At 38.3% G+C, this 24897-nt stretch overlaps 1 protein-coding gene across 12 annotated transcripts in view; it reads right to left on the bottom strand.

The window, feature by feature from the left end:
* UVRAG (UV radiation resistance associated) overlaps window positions 1-24897 on the bottom strand; it is a 329617-nt gene that overhangs the window by 57140 nt on the left and 247580 nt on the right. For 9 of the 12 annotated variants that reach the window (XR_013404176.1, XM_077963910.1, XM_001086725.5 and 6 more), the window contains one exon: window positions 19898-19976. Coding sequence is in view for 9 of the 12 variants with exons in the window: in XM_077963910.1 (XP_077820036.1) it covers window positions 19898-19976 (79 nt within the window). In the remaining 3 variants the exon portion in view is untranslated. Of the gene's footprint in view, window positions 1-6928; window positions 7483-19074; window positions 19977-24897 lie in introns of those variants that run through there. The other 3 variants (XM_077963919.1, XR_013404177.1, XR_013404178.1) reach the window with 3 other exon arrangements.

Raw genomic sequence — 24897 nt, 5'->3', positions numbered from 1 at the left:
GAATACCGTGAAGTGATGTTTATCAGATTTTAAGACACAGGCACATTCCGTTCAGATGATTTCATTCTCAGGGGACCTTGTCATTATGAAGGCTTATTAAAAGAAGGCAAAGGTTCACAAGCCTTTCAGAAGAATCTTAAGTGACATTATGAACTAAATCTAAAAAAAAATTTTTTTGGCTTGGTTATACAAAGTAATTTCCTCTTCCTGGTTAGCTTAGCAGTCATAGTTCAGCAAACTTTGTGTAGAGTGACCACCACAATTAGTGTATTAAAAATGTAGACATTGTTTCTCTCACTTTCTCTTCTGATTAGGCTTCATTTCAACACTCAGTGCAGGGGCTTGACCTGTAAGTGGTAAATGCCCAAATACCCACAAGCTTGTTTACTATTAGGCATTTGGGATATCTTACATACTTCCAGATACATTTGAAAGAAAAAACAGCCCAAACTCAGTCTATTCTTTTGTTTAGGGCTTATTTTAATAGTACACATCCCTAAAATGGTCACAAATCTTGTTTCCAATTTATCTTTTTATAACATGAAGGAGGAAAAAAAATACCAAAAATGCTCCATGCAGATTTGTTTCAATTATTTTTTAAAAATTCCTCATCTACCAAAAATTATTCTACACCTGTTTCCTCACCTGTAAAATGTGAATAACAAAAAACTAAAAAAAGGTTATTGTGAAGACTAGGAATAAAGAATAAGACATGCTTTGCATATAGGTATCAATAAAAGCAGATATTCTTTTTTGTTTTAGTTTAAACTTTTAGATTCAGGGGGTGCACGTGCAGATTTGTTACAAAGATATATTGTGTGATCAAAAGCAGATACTCTTTTTTTGAGACAGGGTCTCTGTCACCCAGGCTGGAGTGCAGTGGTGCAATCTCAGTTCACTGTAGCCTTGACCTCCTGGGAATCAATCTTCCCACCTCACCCTCCTGAGTAATTGGGACTAGAGGTGTGCATTACCACATCCAGCTAATTTTTTTTTTTTTTTTTTTTGTATTTTTAATACAGATGAGGTTTCATCATGTTGCTCAGGCTGGTCCTGAACTCCTGGGCTCAAGTGATCCATCTGCCTCGGTCTCCCAAAGTGCTAGGATTACAAGTGTAAGCCACTATCCCCGGCCCAAAGCAGATATTCTTATGTGTAAAGCTAAGACAATGCTTAAGTGCTCTCGCTGAAAATTCTTTTTCTTCTGGTACATGATGCTGAAATACAAAGTCCTTGCCATCCTTTGTAATGGCAATTATTTTTCAAGAGATTACAAGAATTTGATGAAATAGTGTTATACATTTTAAAAAATTGTTGTTACCTATGATTTTTTAATGGCAAGACATAGTATGCATATAGAAAATGCATAAAAGACACATACGCATTGTTTAAAGGATCAGGATTATAAAGCAAACCCCTATGTTACCACCACTCGGTCAAGAAATAGAAGGCTGCTGGTGCCCCAGAAGCCTTCCACGAGCCCCCTTCTCGCTTCCAGAGGTAGTCGCTACCCTTGTTTTTTTGTATAGTTTTCATTCCTAAATAATATAGTTTAATCTTGCTTGGTTTTCAACTATACATAAATAGAGGATGATTGTGGAGATTTTTTTTTTTTTTTTTTTTCTTTGGTTCTTTTACTCAACATTATGCTGGTGAAATTCGCCCCATCACTGCTATGGTTTCATGGCTGCATAGTATTTGATTACATAAATATACCATAATTAATGATGAACATATTGTCAATATATTTTAAGTTGTTTCTAATCTGTGGCTATTATGAATAGTGGTGCTATAAACATTCTCATATACAAATCTTCAATTTCACTGCATAACGCCAAATTATTTTTTTAAATGATCAATCTACCCTCCCATCACCTCTACTTTAAGAGTAACCAGTTTACTGTTGTTTTTCTTTAATCACACGTGTGCTCAAAACAAGATTGGGAGAAACTGAAGAACATTACTGCTAGAAGGAAATGAAAAAAAGGCGCCAAGGCTTAGAAAAATTAAGAGACTAGCTTGGCCAGGTGCAGTCGCTCACACCTGTAACCTCAGCACTTTGGGAGGCTGAGGCGGGCAGATCATTGGAGGTCAGGAGTTCAAAACCAGCCTGGCCAACGTAGTGAAACTCTGTCTCTACTAAAAATATAAAAACTAGCTGGGCGCAATGGCAGGTGCCTGTAATCCCAGCTACTCGGGAGGCTGAGGCAGGAGAATGGCCTGAACCCAGGAGGTGGAGGTTGCAGTGAACCAAGATCACGCCATTGTACTCCAGCCTGGGTGACAGAGCAAGACTGTCTCAAAAAAAAAAAAAAGAGAAAAAGACTAGCTCAATGTTACAGCGAATAAGAGGGACAATGAGTTAGAAAACCAAAGAGTTAGAGGCAACTCTGAAGCTAGAACACAATCTAGAGCTCTTTCCAAGGCATTAAGCTGCCTTGCAAAGGAATCTGGAAACAATGAAATACAACTACTGTTTATAAATGTGAAAACAATGGTGACAGACAGGCAAATGTTTTAGGGCAGTTTAGAAAAAGTCAGCATTACATTTTAACAGAATTTGTGAATCTCATTATATAAATAGGGAAACTGAGGCCTAGAAATTCACAAGGCCACAGTTATCAAGTGGCAATACCGATCAGAAAGTGAATTCATGTCTGTCTGTACTTGTTCTCCTAACCACATATACTGACTGGAAACATACTCAGCTAGAGGGAATACAGCTGTGTTTTAGAAAGTATGAAAAAATAGGCCGGGCGCGGTGGCTCAAGCCTGTAATCCCAGCACTTTGGGAGGCCGAGACGGGCGGATCACGAGGTCAGGAGATCGAGACCATCCTGGCTAACACAGTGAAACCCCGCGTCTCTACTAAAAAATACAAAAAAACTAGCCAGGCGAGGTGGCAGGCGCCTGTAGTCCCAGCTACTCGGGAGGCTGAGGCAGGAGAATGGCGTAAACCCGGGAGGCGGAGCTTGCAGTGAGCCGAGATCCTGCCACTGCACTCCAGCCTGGGTGACAGAGCAAGACTCCGTCTCAAAAAAAAAAAAAAAAAAAAAAAAAAAAAGAAAAGTATGAAAAAATAATGCTGATTTTGTCAATTTTACTATGGCTAATGAATCTTAAAGAGGAAGTACATACCATTGCAAAAAAATACATAGCTTGACCAACCTCTTTAAAGCTGTAATTTCTATATCTGCTGGAATATCCTTTAATTTGAATGTACTAATGAATAGATTAAGAGAAGAAAATTGGTTTCTTGTCCCAGGTTCACCTTTAACCATTAGTGCCATTTTGAGAATGTCAAAAAACTTCACTAGGACTCAGTTTTTATCTGAAAAAAATAATTTTATATACATATTCTATTATAAAAGCAATACGTACTCAATAAAAATAAATCAATAAAAAGGTTAAGTAGAAAGATTATCTGAAGTCCCGCAAAACAAACACGTAACAGTTTTGGTATACAACCAGGCAATCTTTTCACTCCTGTATATAGGGTAGTTTGTTTGGTGCCTTTAAAATTATTTTAATAACTGTAACCATAGTGTGCACTCAACCCCATGTTCTCTTTTCTACACGAATAACAAAGGTATTTCTATGCTACCTAATCTTCATAAAAATTTAAATCACAGTGAATGCTTGCTATGTTTTAAATGTTCCCTCCAAAACTCATGTTGAAGTTTGGTTGCCACCGTCACAGTATTAAGGGGTGGTTCCTTTAAGAGGTGATTAGGTCATGAAGGCTCCACCCTCATGAATGGATTAATGCCATTACTGCAGGAGTGGGCTCCTAATAAAGGGGTGAATTCGGCCCAATTTTCCTCTTTCCATCTCACATCTGCCATGGGTTGATGCTTGCTTGATGTTGGTGCCATGCTCCCAGACTACCCAGCTTCCTGAACCATGAGCCAAACAAATCTCTTTTCTTTCTTAATTACCTAGTCCACGATATTGTTATAGCAGCAGAAAACGAATGAAGACAATGCTCCTTCGTTTACTTAACCTATGATAAACATATTTAACTGTTTTTAGGAAGTTAGAATTATTTCCTTATGCTAGAGTTCCCAAGATGAACTACTAAATCAAACTACTTATTAATTCTACTTCAGAGAAGAAATTGTGAGGGGAAGTATATGAGCTGCTTATGAGAATGCTTTGAAAACTGTAACGCACTAACAACGTCAGATAGTATTATCATTAGTTTTTTAAGTCCATATTGCATGGGACTTATATAAACCTAGTATGGTACTCCATAAATCTCTGAATATTTTCTAAAAACAAAATCACCAATATATAAGCATACTATTTGTACATTTTATCTTTTTTTTTTTTTTTTGAGACAGTGTTTCATTGTCGCCCCGGCGGGAGTGCAGTAGCACAATCATAGCTCATTAAAGCCTTGAATACCTAGGCTCAAGCAATCCTCCTGCCTCAGCCTCCTGAGTAGCTGGGACTACAAGCACATGCCACTGTGTCCGGATACTTTTTTAAATTTTTTGTAGAGATGTGGTCTTGTTGTGCTGCCCAGGCTGGTCTTGAACTCATGAGCTCAAGTGATCCTCCTGCCTTGGCCTCTCAAAATGTTGGAATTACAGGCATGAGCTAACTGCACCTGGCAAGAATCTTAATATCTTTTTGATCATGCTGTCGTGAGTCAAACAACTTAAAAGTTATTTTTAAAAAGCAATGAACAGACTAAATTATAAGAGTGGTAAAGTTAAGAAGCAGAGATTTAAAGAACCTGGGGCTGACATGGGGCATAGAGCACATAATACTCAACTTTTTGATTCTTTAGATGAGAAGACTGAAACACAACAGAAAGACACTATCTGCCCAAGGTACTGGCAAGCTAAAGGAGATGGAATATAACCCTGAAATTTCTTTTTTTATTTTTATTTTTTATGTTTTTTTTTTTTTTTTTTGAGATGGAGTCTTGCTCTGTAGCCCACACTGGAGTGCAGTGGTGTGATCTCGGCTCACTGCAAGCTCCGCTTCCCGGGTTCACGCCATTCTCCTGCCTCAGCCTCCCAAGTATCTGGGACTACAGGGACCCGCCAACTCGTCTGGCTAATTTTTTTTTGTATTTTTAGTAGAGACAGGGTTTCACCGTGTTAGCCAGGATGGTCTCGATCTCCTGACCTCGTGATCCACCCACCTCGGCCTCCCAAAGTGCTGGGACTACAGGCGTGAGCCACGGCGCCCAGCCTAATCCTGAAATTTCTAATTGTTGGTGTTATGTTCTTTCCATTAAATCATTTCATCCACCTTTTTGAAATGTGTGGATGACAAAATTTCATTCCCTTCATTGCATCTACCTAAATAATTATTTAAATGTAAAGTGCTAGTCTGCATTTATAATATATACATTTTTAAACTGATAATTTACACAAATATCTACAAAGTTATCATTTTAAATACAGAATTATGATATGGGGCTATCCACAGGTAACTGTGAGTATGTTGGCGAAAGTAACTGTTTTTTTCTCTCTTTCAAAAAGATAAATTAGCAAAACATAGTATCATTAAAAGTTCCAAAATTTAGAATTTCAAATCTACTGGGCTACCTTCCCCTAAAAGCTAGAGACTTTGGGTTTCGAATCAGGCAATATAAACAATTTTTTTGGAGTTCATTTCTTTAAAGAGCTTACACCTAAGCTATCCCGGTCACTTTGATGCCAACTAAAATCAGACCAAATTCATTTTTCATATAGCTCATGATTCATTTCATGATGCTTAATCATAAAAAGTATAGTTAGAATTTATATCCCATCCTTTCTGAACTAGCTAGCACTACATATTTCATTTCAGTTGAGGTACATTCTTTAAATATTTTCCTCCCAGCAAAAGATGTCACTCATGGTGGTGCTTTGGAAAAGGCTAATCTTATTACTGAACAAGTAAAAAGCCTAAAGTGACTCTTTTAAAACAACTAGGATAAAGGAAGAGATAGATGTTATCAAAGATGGTAAGCCAAGTAAGGTGCTAAATTTATACTGAGCTATTAGCCACAGAAAAAAAGGGAAGCCTGTTATGTAAGATGTTTCTTCCTGTCTGATAAAAGGAAAGCAGCAAGTATCGTCTCCTGAACTTAGAGTCAGATATTAGGGTCTGAATTTCTTTGTTCATGTAACAGCTGTGTGACTATGAGCAAAGGACTTACCCTTCAGAGGCTCAGTTTATCTAAATGTAAAATGAAGATAATAATACCAACACTTTTAGGGTTTCTGCAAAGGATAAAAGAAATAATATATGTGAAAGGGCCCTGTGCCCTAAAATAAACTAGATAAATGTAAGTTACAATTGTTTTATTTTTCATTTGGAAAGATATTCTTGGCATTGTATTTGTAGTTTCAGTTTAAAAGGAAAAAATGTCCAACTGAGATAAAAAGTTTTATCTTATCAATTTACACTTTCAGCAATCAAAGAGTACAGTAATCATAGTCAATGACATTAAAAATGTCTAGTACATTGGTTAATAGCTAATGATGGTTCTCAGAAAAATTAATACATGAACACTTAATCATTTGCAACTACAAAAATGCATGTTATCCCTTTAAACACAGAATAGAACTTTTGGAAAAACTATATATAAACAAATAAATATAATTTTTTGACCTCAATTAAAACATTAGATACAAGATATGTGTGTGTATATATAAAATATATGTTTACATATATTATATATGTTATATATTCTTACATATATGGGGATATATGGGATATAAATTCTAACTATATATATATTCTTATATATAAAATATATAATACATTACACAGAAATAAGTTGTTTAATTATCAGCCGTAAAGAGGAAAGAACAATCTTCTGACTGATTCATTCATCATTCAGTCTTTCAATAGACATCTTTTTTTTTTTTTTTTTTTTTTTTGAGACAGGGTTTGCCATGTCACCCAGGCTGGAGTGTAATGGTACAATCATAGCTCACTGTAGCCTTGACCTCCTGGGCTCAGGTGATTTTCCTACCTCAGCCTCCCAAGTGGCTGCGACCGCAGTCACACACCACCACACCCTGCTAATTTTTTTATTTTTTGTAAAGATGGGGTCTTGTCATGTTGCCCAGGCTGGTCTTGAACTCCTGGGCTCAAGTGATCTTCCTGCTTCAACCTCTCAAAGTGCTGGAATTACAGGCATGAGTCACTGCATCAGGCCTCAATAAGTACCTATTACATACGCAAAACATGCTTAGGGATCTCACACAGACCACATTTAGGTCCAGGTGTAACAACTGGTAAGTGTATGGTTCTGGGGCCGAGAGTAGTTAGCCAAAAACATGGCTCCTGTCCCCACTATGAAGGTAACCTTCTGCTCCAGCCAGGCCAGCCTACATATGCCTTCAGCAGTTCCTCCTGTGCACCTTGGCTCCCCCTCTTCTCTCACTCCCCAGACACTTCTCTTCCTTGACTTCCCAGTTCAGGTGGCGTATCTTCTATCCTTCTACTGATGCTTTCCCTTTCCACATCAGCCTAACAAGAATGACAACAAGATCAACAACAAAAAATGGCAGCTACCATTTACTGAGTACACTTACTGTGGACAAACCCTGAGCTACAATATCATCTCAACTACATAAGAAGAAAACAAAAAGTTTGGAAGATCCAGAAGGTGCCTCTCTCTGAGTGGTGAGATTATAGGTAATGAAAAAAATTCTGTTCTTTCTTCTTTTGTACTTTGCTAAATTTCTACAATGGACATGTAAGATTTTTGAATTTAGAAAATATTTTTTAAGTAAAAAAGATATAGATGGCACTAGCATAAAGACAGATATAAAGGTTAATGTAATAGAATCCAGAGTCCAGAAATAAATCCTCACATTTACAGTTAATTAATTTTCAACAAGATTGCAAAAACAATTCAATGGGTACAGTAGTCTTTTCAACAAATGTTTTTGGAATGACTAGATATCCACATGCAAAAGAATGAAGTTGGATTCCTGATACCATACTCAGAAATTAATTCAAATAGATCACAGACCTAAATATGAGTTAAAACTATACAGAAGAAAACCTAAAAGTACATCTTTGTGACCTTGGCTAAGCCTTCTAGATATGACACCAAAAGTACAAGCAGGAAAAGAAAAAATAGATAAAATTGAACTTCATAAAAATTAAAAAACTTTGTATTTCTTCAGACATTATCAAAAAAGTGAAAAGACAACCTGCATGGTGAGAGAAAATATATGCAAACCATTTTTCTAAGAAGAGACTTCTATCCAGAATATATAAAGATCTCTTACAATTCAATGGACAAATTGCAGAGCACGGTGACATGTGCCTGGCTACGTGGTCCTAGCTATGTGGGAGGCTGAGGTGAGAGGACTGCTTGAGCCCAGGAGTCTGAGGCTGCAGTGAGCTATGATCATGCCACTGCACTCTAGCCTAGTCTATAGAGTGAAACCCTGCCTCTAAATAAATAAATAAAGACAACCTAATTTAAAAATGGTCAAAGGGTCTGAATAGATATTTCTCCAAAGAAGATACACAGATGGCCAATAAGTACATAAAGAGTAATGACACTCAACATCATTAGTCATTAGAAAAAATTCAAGTCAAAACCATTTACAACTAGTAGGATGGCTATCATAAAAAACACATAAAATAAGTGTTGGTGAGGATACAGAGTAATGGGAACCTGGTATGATTTGGCTGTGTCCCCACCCAAATCTCATCTTGAATTGTAGCTCCCATAATTCCCATGTGTCATGGGAGGGACCCAGTGGGAGGTAACTGAATCACGGAGCAGGTCTTTCCTGTGCTGTTCTTGTGAGAGTGAGTAAGTATCACAAGATCTGATGTGAGATCAGGTTTATAAAGGGGAGTTCCCCTGCACACGCCCTCTTGCCTGCTGCCATGTAACACAGTGCTTTTGCTTCTACTTTGCCTTCTACCATGACTGTGAGGCCTCCCTAGTCATGTGGATCTGTGAGTCCATTAAACCTCTTTCCTTTATAAATTACCCAGTCATGGCTATATCTTTATTAGCAGCATGAGAACAGACTAATACAGAACCTTTGTACATTAGTAGTGGGAATGTAAAATGGTGTTGCCACTTTAGAAAAACAGTCTGGCAATTCCTCAAATTTAAACAAAGCTACCATATGGCTCAGCAATTCCACTTCTAGATATACACCCCAAAATAATGAAAACTATATCCCCACAAAAACTTGTATCCAAATGTTCATAACAGCATTCTGATAACAGCCAATGGAAACATCCCAAAAGTCTACCAACTCATAAATGGATAAATAACATGTTATATATACATACACATCTTCCAACTGCAAAAAAAAAAATTGGCTATAAAAAGGAATGACTCATACATGCTACAAAATGGATAAACCTTGAGCCTATGCAAAGCAAATGAAGCCAGTTACAGAAGACCACATATTTTATGATTCCATTTGTAAGAAATGTCCAGAACAGGCAAATCTATACAAACAGAAAGTAGGCTGGTAGCTGCCCAGGGATGGGGAGCTTGAGGGAATAAGGAATGACTACTAGTGGGTACAGGGTTTCTTTTGGGGGCAATGAAAATGTTCTGTAATTGACCGTGGTGATAGTTGCACAATTTGGTGAATATATTAAAAGCCACTGAACTATATACTTATTATTATTATTATTTTTTTTTTTGGAGACACAGTCTTGTTCTTTTGCCCAGGCTGGAGTGCAGTGGCATGGCTCATGCAACCTCCGCCTCCTGGTTTCATGCCACTCCACTCCTGCCTCAGCCTGGGATTACAGGCGCCTGCAACCCTGCCCGGCTAATTTTTGTATTTTTTTAGTAGAGACAGGGTTTTACCAGGTTGGCCAGGCTGGTCTCGAACTCCTGACCTCAAGTGATCTGCCCACCTCGGCCTCCCAAAGTGCTGAGATTACAGGTGTGAGCCACAACGCCTGGCCTGAACTGTACAATTTAAATGGGTCAATTGTATGGTATATGAAATATATTTCAGTGAAGTTATTTTTTTTAAATTTAGTACTTTTTATAAAGAGCTTCCACCTTATTATTGGCAAATTTTGTATGCAGTAGTTGGGAAAGGCATTATGACTATTAAAACATCCTTGGAATTTGTATTTTTGATTCCAAGAATTATGAAAATAAAAGCATATTTTCTTCTCATGTGTCACATACATTTGGCTGCATGTTAAAGAAATATACATGAATTTAAGCTGCTGGGTATGAGCTGGCATTGATCCCTTCTAAATAGCTGTGCACTGTGGGCCCCAGGAGTAAAGATTTACAGAAGGACCACGTCCTTGGCAGAACGCGGGTTCCCAGCTGTTTTGGATGGAGAAGCTACTTTTACTTTCTATGAAGTCTTAACTTGAAGGGGAAGAGAAGTAATAGGGTAAAACGAAGGGAGTCATGAAATCTCCAGGTTCTAATTTTAGCTCTTCTACTTAACTCACTGTCTCAGGGGGCTCATCTGTAAAATGCAGATAATTGTCTATGCCCTGTCTAACTCATAGAATTGTAAGAAGGCCCAAATTAAAAAGAAAAACAAACAATGTTAGTAGGACAAAACTGGATTTGGTTTTGAATTGCTTGCCATTTAATAGCTTTGTCATCCCTAGGAAATTAGCCTAACAGTAGCTCAATCCCTTATCTCTAAAGATAGACTTGGTCAACATACTTCATAGAGTATGAAGTGAGCTACACAAAAATACACACTCCAAAGCCATTACATTCTATACATATGTAAATCGTCATTATTATTTGTTCAATATACCCTCAAAGTATTACTCTTAAATATTGAGCTTTCAGAAAAGGAGAGAAGAGGCCTGGCTTACAAAAGCAACAGGGAAGAATCCACTGATAGCTGCTAGCCTTCTGACTTGTACTACATATCATTCCTGGAATGCAAATTGGTAGGTCTCTCATACTATGTTTCCACATTTGGGGAAATGATACATGTGTATTGGAGCAATTGAAGAGTTTCATAGAAAATCTGGAAGGCCACATTCTCTAAGACAGTGGTTCTCAAAAGTTTAGTCTAAAGTTTGAAGTCAGGTAGCGTGATGCCTCCAGCTTTGTTCTTTTGGCTTAGGATTGTCTTGGCAATGCAGGGTGTTTTTTGGTTCCATATGAACTTTAAAGCAGTTTTTTCCAATTCTGTGAAGAAAGTCATTGGTAGTTTAATGGGGATGGCATTTAATCTATAAACTACCTTGGGCAGTATGGCCATTTTCACGATATTGATTCTTCCTATCCATGAGCATGGTATGTTCTTCCATTTGTTTGTGTTCCTCTTTTATTTCACTGAGCAGTGGTTTGTAGTTCTCTTTGAAGAGGTCCTTCACATTCCTTATAAGTTGGATTCCTAGGTATTTTATTCTCTTTGAAGCTATTGTGAATGGGAGTTCATTCATGATTTGGCTCTCTGTTTGTCTGTTACTGGTGTATAAGAATGCCTGTGATTTTTGCACATTGATTTTGTATCCTGAGACTTTGCTGAAGTTGCTTATCAGCTTAAGGAGATTTTGGGCTGAGACAATGGGGTTTTCTAAATATACAATCATGTCATCTGCAAACAGGGACAATTTGACTTCTTCTTTTCCTAACTGAATACCCTTTCTTTCTTTCTCTTGCCTGATTGCCCTAGCCAGAACTTCCAACACTATGTTGAATAGGAGTGGTGAGAGGGCATCCCTGTCTTGTGCGTGTTTTCAAAGGGAATGCTTCCAGTTATTGCCAATTCAGTATGATATTGGCTGTGGGTCTGTCATAAATAGCTCTTATTCTTTTGAGATACGTTCCATCAATACCAAATTTATTGAGAGTTTTTAGCATGAAGGGCTGTTGAATTTTGTCAAAGGCCTTTTCTGCATCTAGTGAGATAACCATGTGGTTTTTGTCTTTGGTTCTGTTTTCTTTTTTTTTTTTTTTTTTGAGACGGAGTCTCACTCTGTCTCCCAGGCTGGAGTGCAGTGGCCCGATCAGGCTCACTGCAAGCTCTGCCTCCCGGGTTCACGCCATTCTCCTGCCTCAGCCTCCCAAGTAGCTGGGACTACAGGCGCCCGCCACCATGCCTGGCTAATGTTTTGTATTTTTAGTAGAGACGGGGTTTCACTGTGTTAGCCAGGATGGTCTCGATCTCCTGACCTTGTGATCCACCCGCCTCGGCCTCCCAAAGTGCTGGGATTACAGGCGTGAGCCACCGTGCCCAGCCATTAAGGACATTCTTAATTGAACCCTGTTTTAAAAATATATATAAACTATGAGTACACAGTCTTACAGAAGACAAATACTGCTAGCCGAGTTTAGTTTCTCTGCCTTGATTTGTTCTAAGTGGCCAGCAGTTTTACCCACCATCATGTAAATGTCAACACAGTGAAACAGGCAAAAATGTCTTAGTATTATTATGAAAATACTTCCACCCTCCCAGACCTACTGAGGGCGTTGGGGATCCCCAAGGAACCAGGGACTGATTACACCGCTGATCTAGGAGAAAAAGGAATCTGTCACTTAAATTCTGTACAGTTGGCACACTCATGTGAAACTACTCAGAAAGTCTACTAAAGGCTCAGTACCAACAATCTGGAAGAAAATTATTTAGTTTCGGCCGGGCGCGGTGGCTCAAGCCTGTAATCCCAGCACTTTGGGAGGCCGAGACGGGCGGATCACAAGGTCAGGAGATCGAGACCATCCTGGCTAACCCGGTGAAACCCCGTCTCTACTAAAAAATACAAAAAACTAGCCGGGCGAGGTGGCGGGCGCCTGTAGTCCCAGCTACTCCGGAGGCTGAGGCAGGAGAATGGCGTGAACCCGGGAGGCGGAGCTTGCAGTGAGCTGAAATCCGGCCACTGCACTCCAGCCTGGGTGACAGAGCGAGACTCCGTCTCTAAAAAAAAAAAAAAAAAAAAAAAAAAAAAAAAAAAAAAAAATTATTTAGTTTCAGTATAGCTCTCTTCACTTTATCCAAAAGTTAAACTAATTCAGTGCCTGTACAGATGGTCAATTCATCTTCACATCAAAGATATATTCACAGTATGGTGGGAGTTGTGGTGAGAACTACACATTTACATCATACCTATCAAAAGTCTTCCTTTTATAAGATAAATAAAGAGCTGGACTTTTTCCCTGTTCTCTTCCTTACCCAGAACCCACCATCCTTCATGCATTTGAAAAAGGTAATTTGGGACAAGTGGCAAGAGCAAAGGCTCACTCTCATCAGCATAAATATGTCTTGATACCTGCCATCTTCAGAAACAAAGCAAACAAACCATTCCAGATTCCCACAAAACAAACCAATTAAAAGAAAAAAAAAACAAAAAGAAACTTCCCTTAATCCCACAGTCATCTCCAGTGATAAACCCATAACTCGACATACTGATGACTTCTTCTATTCAGAAATTTACTCCTCTTAGTTCCCAAATCACTACTCTCTCTCCATTTTCTCCCTACCTCACTGTCCATTCCTCTCAGTTTTTGCTGGTTCTTCCTCCGCTACTCAACTTCTAAATGTAATTTCCCAGGGCTAAATCCCACTGTAGGTGTGTGTCTGTATCTGTCTCCCTCTCTTCTCAACTCTGCGTTCTCTCCCTGGGTAATCTCATCTAGTTCCCTGGATTGAAATACCATCTTTATGTTGATGAGTCCCAAATTTCTATACCTTGTACTGACCTCCAATCCTGAGCTCCAGACTTATATATCCTGTTGTCTACTTGGATTTCTAATAGGTAACTCAAACTTAACATTTGCAAAGAAGATCTTTTGGTTGCCCTGCTCCCATCTCCTGGATCCTTCCCCATCTCAATAAATGGCATTATCATCCAAGGAGTTGCTCATACACAAAACCTAGGAGTCATTCTTGACGTTCCTTTTTTCCTCATCTCCCACATTCAGTCCACTAGTTCATGTCCCATAATATATTTCAAATCTGCTCACTTCTCTCCATCTCTACCCCTACCATCCTGATCCAAACCACCATCACCCCTAATCTGGTCTTCTGAAGTAGCCTTCTAACTGGTAACTCTGCTTCAACTCTAGTTCCCTGCAATCCATTAAAGTAGCTAGAATGTGGAGGTGGGTGGGTGGGGCCAAAAAAAGTAGTAGCTAGAATGATCTTTGGGAGAAAACAAATCAAATCATGCCACTTTCCTGCTTACATCATTCACTCAATGGTTTCCCTTTGTATTTAAAATAATTTAGGAAACTGCTGTGGTCTCTGAGGTTTTATATGCTATGCTGCCTGGCTACCTCTGCCCCTCAATTACTACAATCCTGCCACAACATCAGCCCTCCATCTGTTACCTCAACATAGCTCTTTCCTACCTCAGGGCCTTTGCCCTTGCTATTCCCATCACCTTCAGGAACTTTCTGTTCCCTAGCTGGTTGCATGGCTGGTTGCTTGTCATCATTCATGTCTAAGCTCAACAGTCACTTCCTCAATAAGGCTTATTTGACAATTTAATCTAAAGTAGGTCCTTTTCCAGTTATTTTCTATTATATCACCTAATTAATTTCCATCACAGCACTTATCGCAATCTAAAATGACTTTCTCTGTTTATTGTATGTCTCTTCCCATCAGGTTACAAGCTTCATGAGGCAGGGATCTTTCTTTTTCTTTTATTAAAACAGCTTTATTGAGATATGATTCATATAACATACAACTCACCCATTTAAAGTGTACAGTTCAAATTTGCCATTTAAACCATTTTTAAGTGTAAAATTCAGTGGCATTAATTACATATACAACGTTATATAACTGTTGTCACCATCTGTTTCCAAAACTTTTTCATCACCCCAACAGAAACTTTGTAATCATTAAGCAATAGCTCTCCTATTCCCCCAGCCTTCTAATGTGGCTTTCTGACTCCATGAGTTTGCTTTTTGGAGATACTTATATAAATGGAATGCTACAATATTTGTTCTTTTGTGTCTAGCATATTAGCAAGGCAGGGATCAGGGATCTTGTGTATCTTATTCACTGCTCTACCTACTGCAACCTAACTCAGTGTACACAGCACACAGTAAGTGCTCAACAAATACTGTTGAATAAACTAATGAATTTTAAGCAAGTCACCTAACTTTAAAAAATTTTATATTGTATCTAAGGGGTACAACATGTTTTAAGGTATATATGATGTTTTGATATACATATACATAGTGAAATGATTACAGCAGTCAAACAAATTAACATATTCATGGGTGTGTGTGATAAAAACTGCAGAAATCTACCCTCTTGACAAATTTTCAGTACATGATACACTATTACTATAATCCTCATTCTGTATATTACATCTCCAGACTTATGCAGCCTATCTAACTGCAAATTTGCATACCCTTTAGCCTGCTTCTTCATATTTCCTTCCCTCCCTCCCACTGAATCACCATCCTACTCTCTGTTACTAGTTATTCAACCTTTACATTTAAGATTCTGCATACGATTGAGATCACACAGTCTTTGTCTTTCGGTGTCTGGCTTATTTCACTTAGTATAATGTCCTCCAGGTTCATCTGTGTTGTTACAAATGGCAGTATATCCTTTTCAGAGGCTGAATAATATTCCATTTCTGTGTGTGTGCATGTGTGTGTGTATCACAATTTTTAAAATTCATTAAAGTCACTTAACTTTTCTAAGTCTTAGTTTCTTGTGTGATGGTGCTATATCACCATTCATTATTAATTTCTTTAGAATTTATAATGTTTCTGGCATTGTGCTTGCTAATGGAAATATGATATGCAAAATAGTTTTTGTCTCCATTCTCAAAAAACATTTGCTTCCTTTTCTATCTGGGAATGTCGTCTTCTTTGATTTGGTGCACTTTTAGGATGGAAATATACAGAACAGTGAAGTTTACAGAAGTAAGGGGATCTCTGCCACACCTATCAAATCATGTGATATGACACTGGAGGGACAAATGTCAAAAGCCAAGCTGTCCTCAAATCCATTTAATAGTATCTGCCCTTTTTACTTTGCAGGGTGATGATAGGGATCATGTGAATGTACTTTACAAACTATAAGGCATGTACTTTACAAACTATAAGGCTCTCCACAAATGTAAGATAAAAGTATTACAATTTTCGTTTTACATGTAATTTTTATGCTCTGAGAATTAAAAGCAAATTTCTGTTCTCTACACAAATTCTAATATAATGTACTCACGAACTAACTGAAATTATGGCAGGATCTGGTTTTTAAAGTCAACATCAATTATACTGCACCTGAATTTTGACAGGCCCATTCCTATAGCGTTACATGGTAGCTAACAAGGAAGGCTATTTCCAACTGAAGAGGCTGGCATTTGACAAATATTAATAAATGGTGCTGAAAACGAGGCATTTTGCTTCACTCACTCTTAGTACTTAATCCAGCACACACACACACACCTTCAGACAGCAGTGACATGAAGAGCGCAAGCAGGCCTTACCAGCGCTCTCAGCTCTTCAAACAACACTTGAGGATTTCTACTTGAAGGCCTGTCTCTCTAAGCTTGTGCTTTCAAAACTTGGGCTGGACTGATCCCAAATACTGAAGTAACAAATATTACTAAATTCTGTCATTTCCTCTACCAAAAAAGTGATTTTACTACGACTTCTGGTTGTGATGAAAGGTCCTATTGACTATTCAAATCCTCAACCAAGTTATGGATGCAGTATTAAATGACTTCACTCCTTTTTCTCTGGCACTTTAACACATGCCAATGCTTTCATCCACCTCCACTAATGTGGCTTATAAATTACTGAGGTGAGGCCATTTTAATAGTATGATTTGTTCACATCTTGAGAGATGGGGTACATATGAGACTGGCTGAGAAGACAAACTCCCCTTTGACAACATGTATTAGTCTACATGTCTATAAAAACAAACCTTCAAAAGCTGGAAATATCTGATTGCTATAATGCTTGGTTAGGAGCCATAACAATTAATGGTTCTTTCATTTGTTACAAATCGAAATGTGAAAAAGTGATGGGAGTAAGGTCCAAGACAAAATGGAAGCTTCCCCGAGAAACAGCGAGAGACAGAACAGACAGAGCTGAGGCAAAAAAACTGAAAGGTCACAACTGTTCTAAAAGTTTCTAACTGCTTAAAGAGCTTCCTGAAAACATTTTGAAATATAAAAAAGCCAGTTTTTAAGAAGTTTACTGTACCCTCCTTTTAAAACTACCTCTAGTGTGATTCAAAAAAGAAAACCCAGACAGGAAGATACTTGCTTGCTCCCCTATGGATTCAGAGTAGTTAACCTATTGATTGTTCTCTCTCTCTCTCTCTCTCTCTCTCAATTTTCAAAGAGCATATATAAAGTTGGAGAGGATACACAATTACTACAAGCAATCCATTTCTTAGATGAGTAAAACTAGGTCAGCATACTTGTGGCCTTGGTTCGGTTAATAATAAACTCAGAGGCCTCTTGGGAAGTGGGGACCAAACAGGTCCGAGAGTTGAGAGTCTGATGAGGAGGGCTGACTTTGCTAAGTTTTCCCCTGCACATCGCCTCCATCTTGGTCTTGCTCTCAGAGCAAGCTGTGGTATTCTTAGCAACACTTTATATCATCCTTTGTCATACCATCCTTTGGGGCCCTTGAGAAGAAAGAAGTGTGTTTGTGTATATGTGTGTATGTCTATACACATATGCATATTGTGTGTATGTTTGAAGTTGGGATATATGGAGAAATATAGGCATTTCAGCAGGATTAAGTTTCACCAGGAAGCTTCCAACAGCCTTCTGACCTTAGGACCTATGTGCCTAGAGCAAGACAGAGAAAATAGGGCAAGAAGAGATGTTCTGAACTCAAATCAGAACTTAGTTCTACTAAATGATGCCAATTTTACTCTCAAACTCTGGATCCTGTAGTATCTACGTGCTCTTTCCACCACGGCTGACATCGCTGATCGCTGGAGGGGCTCTCTAATTTACTTCTTCCTTAGTGTAGTCTTAGTCTGTGCACTTTGTTTTTGTTTTTTTTTTTTGTTTTTTGGAGACAGAGTCTTGCTCTGTCACCCAGGCTGGAAGTGCAATGGCACGATCTCAGCTCACTGCAACTTCTGCCTCCCGGGTTCAAGAGATTCTCATGCCTCAGCCTCCTGAGTAGCTGGGATTATAGGCACATGTCACCACACCTGGCTAATTTTTGTATTTTTTAGTAGAGATGGGGTTTTGCCATGTTGCCCAGGCTGGTCTCCATCTCCTGGCCACAGGCGATCCACCCACCTCGGCCTCCCAAAGTACTGGGATTACAGGCATGAGGCACCACACCTGGCCTCAGTCTGAGCACTTCTGACCAGTTCTGTTTAAGCATTGCCTTTTCCAAGGTATGACAGAACTGTGATCAGCAGAGGGGGAGCTAGGCAGCCTTGGAATGAAAGCCCTGATTCTTTGACTGAAATACCTGTCTGCCAAAAATGGAGAGTGGGCAAGTATCAGTTGTGGGAAGAACAGCACATGGAAAGGTAAGTCATGGGCCAGAGACTGTCAGAGGGCTGCTTTCCTGGAGCTGGAGTGGAAGTAACAGTAACAGCAGTATGGTTGAGAGGACAATGAGTGTGAAGGGTGAAGCAAACGATAAATTGAGGAATGCAATCCAGAAATCTGACCCAATTTCAGAAAAGGACAACAATCTTAATAAAAAACAAATTTAAAACAATCCCCACCATTAAACTGAGGTTGGTTGAGGGGAAGAGTGGCAGATGATACTACATAGAGGAATAATTCTAGACTGATTAGAAATGAGTAAGGGAATGTTCAGCAAGTCTTTAGATTCATGTGGATAAACACAGGCTCATAAAAACAAAAGCATCGCAAATCTTATTACTTCTGTTAAACCAAAAGATCTGAGGATATAGCTCACAACGTCTTTAAATAACAGCCAAATTGTGGACACTCATCCATGTGATATTCCAATTGGAAGGATGTCCAATGAAAACAAAACAAAACACTCGCTATTTATAAAAATAAACAGGCCGGGCGCGGTGGCTCATGCCTGTAATCCCAACACTTTGGGAGGCCGGGGTGGGCAGATCACAAGGTCAGGATATTGAGACCAGCCTGGACAACATGGTGAAACCCCATCTCTACTAAAAATACAAAAAATTAGCCAGGCGTGGTGGCACGCACCTGTAATCCCAGCTACTTGGGAGGCTGAGGCAGAAGAATCGCTTGAACCTGGGAGGTGGAGGTTGCAGTGAGCCAAGATCATGCCACTGCACTACAGCTTGGACGACAGAGCAAGACTCTGACTCAAAAACAGAAACAAAAACAAATCAAAAACAAAGGAAGTTAGTCTTCCTTTATAATAAGAAAACTTATGGAATGCCTACATCTTGAAGTAGGGCCAGAAGTGCTAAAGAAATGCTACATATTTCTTTCAGGAAAACACAAACCTAGGCATCTGATAGTCTTACTATGGCATACGGAAAGACATTATTTAGGTGGGATCCTAACTGACGTGATGTTGAGAGTGCCACAAACATCCAAGACAGACTGGAAAGGCCATGTGCTTGGTCTTTTCCTTTGGGCCCTGAATAACAAAGTGAGGATACCATGAAGTACTTGCATAGGCACTGAACTTTTACTCCAGAAACAACAATGCAAACTGAGTCCCTAGAAATAGCCTAAGAAAAGAAAATTACAATTGGTCAAGCTGCAGAGGCAAGAGATGATGAAGCCCACACATCGAAGTGTAGTCTACCAGCAAGTAAAAACACAGAAAGAGATTCAGAGTTTAGTAAGAGGATTCCAATTTGTATTCATTGCTTCCCTGTAGTCACTTTAAGGGCACAGAAAAAAAATGTGGTCAAAAGAAGAACTGTGTATTACTAATGTAACTGGTTAAATAAAAGGGTCAACTGCAGTGCATGTTTATAAAGAAAAAGGGCTAGCAATCTAAGGAAAGAGGCTATGCATGGAAGTAGGAGATAAGTGAAGAACAGAGACTTACCTGGGCTATATTTTTGTTCAGAAGATAGACACCATAATCAAATTGCAACTTCTCCCCTCCTTTTGGATACAGTGGAAACCTAAGAAAGGTAAAGAAGGATCAGATATTTTCCAAAGCTGAGTAAATACAACCTCCAAGTTGTCGACAGAGGCTAAAATTTCTTAGATACAGTATAAACATCTGAACTGGACTAAGTCACCTAGTTATAGTCATTGCAATCTACTGACATCTTCATAATATTAATTAAGTCAGAATAACAGCTGCTTTCTTTCAAAAGAAGAAGTGAATAGGTCACAGAACAAGGAACTAATGTTTAAGAAAGTGACCAATCCACTCCAAGGAGTTGAGGCCACTGGTTCCTATTTACATATCATAAACTTGCCACCTTAGCTAAGATTAAGATCCCAGAAATTTTTCCCTCTAATATCTTGGACCTGACATCTCAACTTCTACTAAATGGGAGAGGAAGATTAGGAAAGAAAAAAAAAATCAGACTTAGAAGCAATATATAAGATTTCTGTGTCTTTTTATTCTTTTTTTTTTTTTGAGATGGAGTCTTTGCTCTGTCACCCAGGCTAGCTCTGTTATCCAGGCTGGAGTGCAGTGGCCGGATCTCAGTTCACTGCAAGCTCCGCCTCCCGGGTTCATGCCATTCTCCTGCCTCAGCCTCCTGAGTAGCTGGGACTATAGGCGCCCGCTACCCTGCCCGGCTAATTTTTTGTATTTTTAGTAGAGATGGGGTTTCACCGTGTTAGCCAGGATGGTCTCAATCTCCTGACCTTGTGATCCGCCCGTCTCGGCCTCCCAAAGTGCTGGGATTACAGGCGTGAGCCACCACGCCCAGCAAGATTTCTGTTTCTTTTAAGGTGACCAGTGAAATCAACAGTGCCAATATGAGCCAAAATTCATTAAAATATTCACTCATATTTACAGGGATGGCTATTTGAATGCAACTTCTCTAAGGCAATGTGCTCGAGCCACAAGCCTCTCATACAGGACTTTCCATGTTAACCTGCCACACTGGAGCAACAAAGGCATGCGATCTGGATCTTCATAAAGATAATGAGTTATTTTAGAGAGTAACTCCCCTCACTATTCCCCTTCTTTATACTTGCAAATGAAGAAGGTTAGAGCACACCTATAGTCTAGTCATTGTTTTCTGATTCTCAAGATCAAGCAAAAGTTTTAGCATCTGATACAGATTTCTTTACAAACAGATCAATAACTATTTAGGGTCAAGAAGAAAACTTCATCTTCCTTCTGCGATATACAATTATTCTCAAGAATAAAATAATCTTATTGAAATGAATGCCAGGTGACAATTACTAGTCTTAATTTCAATTGTCTTTTAATTGTCTGAGGAAAAGATACATTCCATAAAGCCTAAAGGACATTATTTTCTAGAGGAAATAAAATAAAGGAAATAGAATTTAAGGGCTTTATATTAAATTCTCAGGAGTTGCTGGCTATATAGTATCCAAAGGCAAATTTGTTACACTATAAAATTATAAGCGCTGGGGAGTGAGCAAGGTCATGAACTGTATTTATTCTCTACTAAAGGAACACTAAATGCTTCACACACCCATTAAGAAGACAGAGCTTTATATTTAATTGAAACAGTAAAAAATAAACTAGGACATGTGGTTTGGCCTCAAATTGAGATGCATAAAAATGGCAGCATAGCAAATTCAGGATAAGCAAAGTGCAACACCAGGTTTTTGCAAGATGTCTGGGAATCATTCAAATTCAGATGGGGTAGCCTGCAAAGAAACAACATATTTGCAAATACCCAACAGGGGCACTTTAGAGAAAATCTACTACAGTCCTAAACCTCTTTGCTGTCTAGCTGTTATTCTATAAGCTTCAGATGTAGACTATCTGAACAGCTCTCCAAACCCATAGCTATCTCCATTTTCAAGGTATATATCTAGAAACTGTTTCGTATGTTAGAAGAGTAAATTGAGATCAGCATACGTTGAAAACCAAGCTTCAACATTCCTAAAAAATTGATTTCACAACATTTGACTTTATTATGACTTCAGTGGGACTTATTTATACAAAAAGCCACAAGGTATGGTTCAAATAAGGCAATGCAAAGACAGATCAAATATTAAGACAGAATTTACATTTTATATTGCTTTCAAATTCTTAGGTCACTTGAAGTTGAAGAGTAAAATAGCTTATAACTATCATGCATTCATCTTACTTTGCAAAAGTACATGGATTTATAGATCTATCAATCTTGAAAAACACCCATTTTAAAGGGCAAAACCTATTATCAGAACATAAGATACAAATCTTATATTGGAGAATTACGTTAGCAAGCTATAGAAGCTTTAGATAAGAATGTGGCCATTAAAGTACAACCAGAAGTAGGTCCATAACATCGCAAAGGGGACTCATTAAAGGAATATTACATTAAATAACTGAAGGATGAACCATGTATTTCCTATGAAGATTCAATGCAATTTATTATTATATTCAATTAAAATGGCTAATATTATTTTCAAATTAAATTAAATTTCCACATAGAAAATTCACTGACTCTACTGTCTTCACATGGCCTTAACTGAACCATACCTTGTGACTCTTTCTATAAACAGAAAAATCAAGGAATTAGAAAGCAATAAATAAGATTACATGTGTGACAGAATTCCATCTGAACCTTACTGTCACTGTAACTAACACCAGCTGGTGAAGAGGTTAGTGAGGAGAACTGCAGACCTCCAATCTTAATTATCAGAGCCCACCTTTATCTACTGTAAATACTCATATCATTGTGAACTATCAAATTGGCTTAGGTCGGTTTGCAACCCTTTCTTTTTCCAGTCTGTCTCAGATTGTAAATTTACACTCACTGTGTGATTACTTGGTTAATGTGTGTCTCCCTTATGATACTGTAGGCTCCAAGAGGGCAGAAACCGATTTTATTTTGTTCCTCTTTGCCTCTCTGTGAAGTGTCTAAGCACTGCTACTAGCAGAACTCAATAAACATTTGTTGAATTTTTTTAAAAAAGATTATTTGTGAAAACGATTTGGAACTCTTTAGTATGGAACAATTTCAGTATGAGTTAAGAATTACGCGATGACTACCAAAAAAGCTACTGTGATCCCAGGCTGTGGTAACAGAAGAGGAGCAGCTCAGCTGGGGAACGTGATAGTGATTACTACTTTGTACTAGGTTAGACTGTACTGAGAGACCTATGTTCAGTTCTGGGAGTGAAAGTATTTTACAAACAGATAGAAGAACACTTGTATCCTTACTTAAAGGTTACGTTTCTAGAGAACGTTTATAACAATCTCATTTGACTATAAAAAGCATGCAGTGAAATATGAAGCAGTCAGTATTATTGTTATTTAAAATAAATTGATTTGCCTTGGTCCCCTAAGTAGTAAGTGGAAGAGACATGGCCACAGTATTAGGTCTTCAATAATAAATTCAGTATTCTCTCTATTGCCTCTGAATGCTTTAGAGAAGCAAACCCAGGATGATTAGGGGAACAGGAGTCAGTATTGAGAGAAATTGTTGAAGGAACCAAAGGTGTTTGTCCTGGAGGATACAAGTCTCAGGGAAAACAAATGAAGGACTTTCAGAGAGAAAAATAATTCATTTTTTTTTCTGCATGGCTTCAAGCAGGGAGAACCAAAGCGAATTCTATAATTCTGAATACGTGAAACTAAACATACTGAATATAATTTCATTTTTTCCTTCGGGAACCAAGAAAGATTTGAGACTCTAATGCCAAAGAGTCATCATGACAGGTAGCAGCTAAGGTTGCAAAGTAGACCGACTGAAATTTGGAAAGTGAAGTACCAAAACAAGAAATTCATATGCACAGGCTGAGCCTGAGCAGGATTTTTCTTTTTTACTAATTTTTATATATATATGTGTGTGTGTGTGTGTGTGTGTACACACACATATATGTAAATATATGTGTATATATACATATATACACACACATGTAAATTTATATACATAAATATACAGACATATATATGTAAATGTTTGTGTATATATAATATATATATACACCTAGAGACGTTAACTCATGAAAAACATATCACACACAACTTGAAAAAAACTGTGACAAGAAACTGATTTTCAAACTTTAAATATTTATAAAAGATACAACTATTATAAACACTACCCTCTCCCCACCAACTCAGACATTTTTACAAAGGACTCCAAGCTGCTGATAGTTTCTTGCCTTCACCTTCAGAGCCTCACATCCAGATTGAGTTCTTTGATGGCAACTGGGGATGAGGACATGGCTATAGTTAATTCAAATTTTTAAATCATACATATTACTTCTGCCATTAGTATTTATACAAAATGTGACAACATGGACTCAATATATTCTGAGGCCATGACTTTACCTCAAACTCAGTATACTTTCTCCTGTCCACACTAGTTTGCCATTACAACTTTTCTCTGTCAATTACTTGTACGTAAAATACTTTACCCACCTGATTTGCCTTTTACATATGCAGTGCTTCACCAAGCTGACAAGTCATTTCAACTCTGTAACATTCTCCATTCCTGCTGCCACTCTGGATAATTCTTTGTTGTGGGGTGCTGTCCTATATACTGCAGGATGTTTAGCAGGGTCAGCATCTCTATCCTCTACTCACTAAAAGCCAATAGCACTGGACTCCCAGCTGTGATAACCAAAAATGTCTCTAGACATTGCCCAGTGTTGCCTGGGTGGGTGGGGAAAGGGGTTCAAACTGCCTCCAGTTGAGAGTCATTGTTCTAAGCTCTTATCAATTTGCTTACTACCTAGCCAGAATCCTTAATGCCAGTTCATGCTCCATATCACTGTCAGATTGATTTTAGGAAGTCTACTACGTTTTTAAAAACTGAATTACGACAGAAAAGACACAGTTTTTCCAGTGTCAGCTCCATTACATACTTAGTTGTTATATGAACTTGGGTAAATCATAACTAGTTTAATGCTAAGTTCTTAAGCTGTGAAGTGGAGAAACTATCATCTTTCCTG

The sequence above is a fragment of the Macaca mulatta genome, chromosome 14 (genome assembly GCF_049350105.2).
Source record: "Macaca mulatta isolate MMU2019108-1 chromosome 14, T2T-MMU8v2.0, whole genome shotgun sequence".
In the NCBI taxonomy this organism is placed as follows: domain Eukaryota; kingdom Metazoa; phylum Chordata; class Mammalia; order Primates; family Cercopithecidae; genus Macaca; species Macaca mulatta.
The sequence above is the reverse complement of the archived record's forward strand: the minus strand, read 5'-3'. Positions and strand labels throughout refer to the sequence as shown.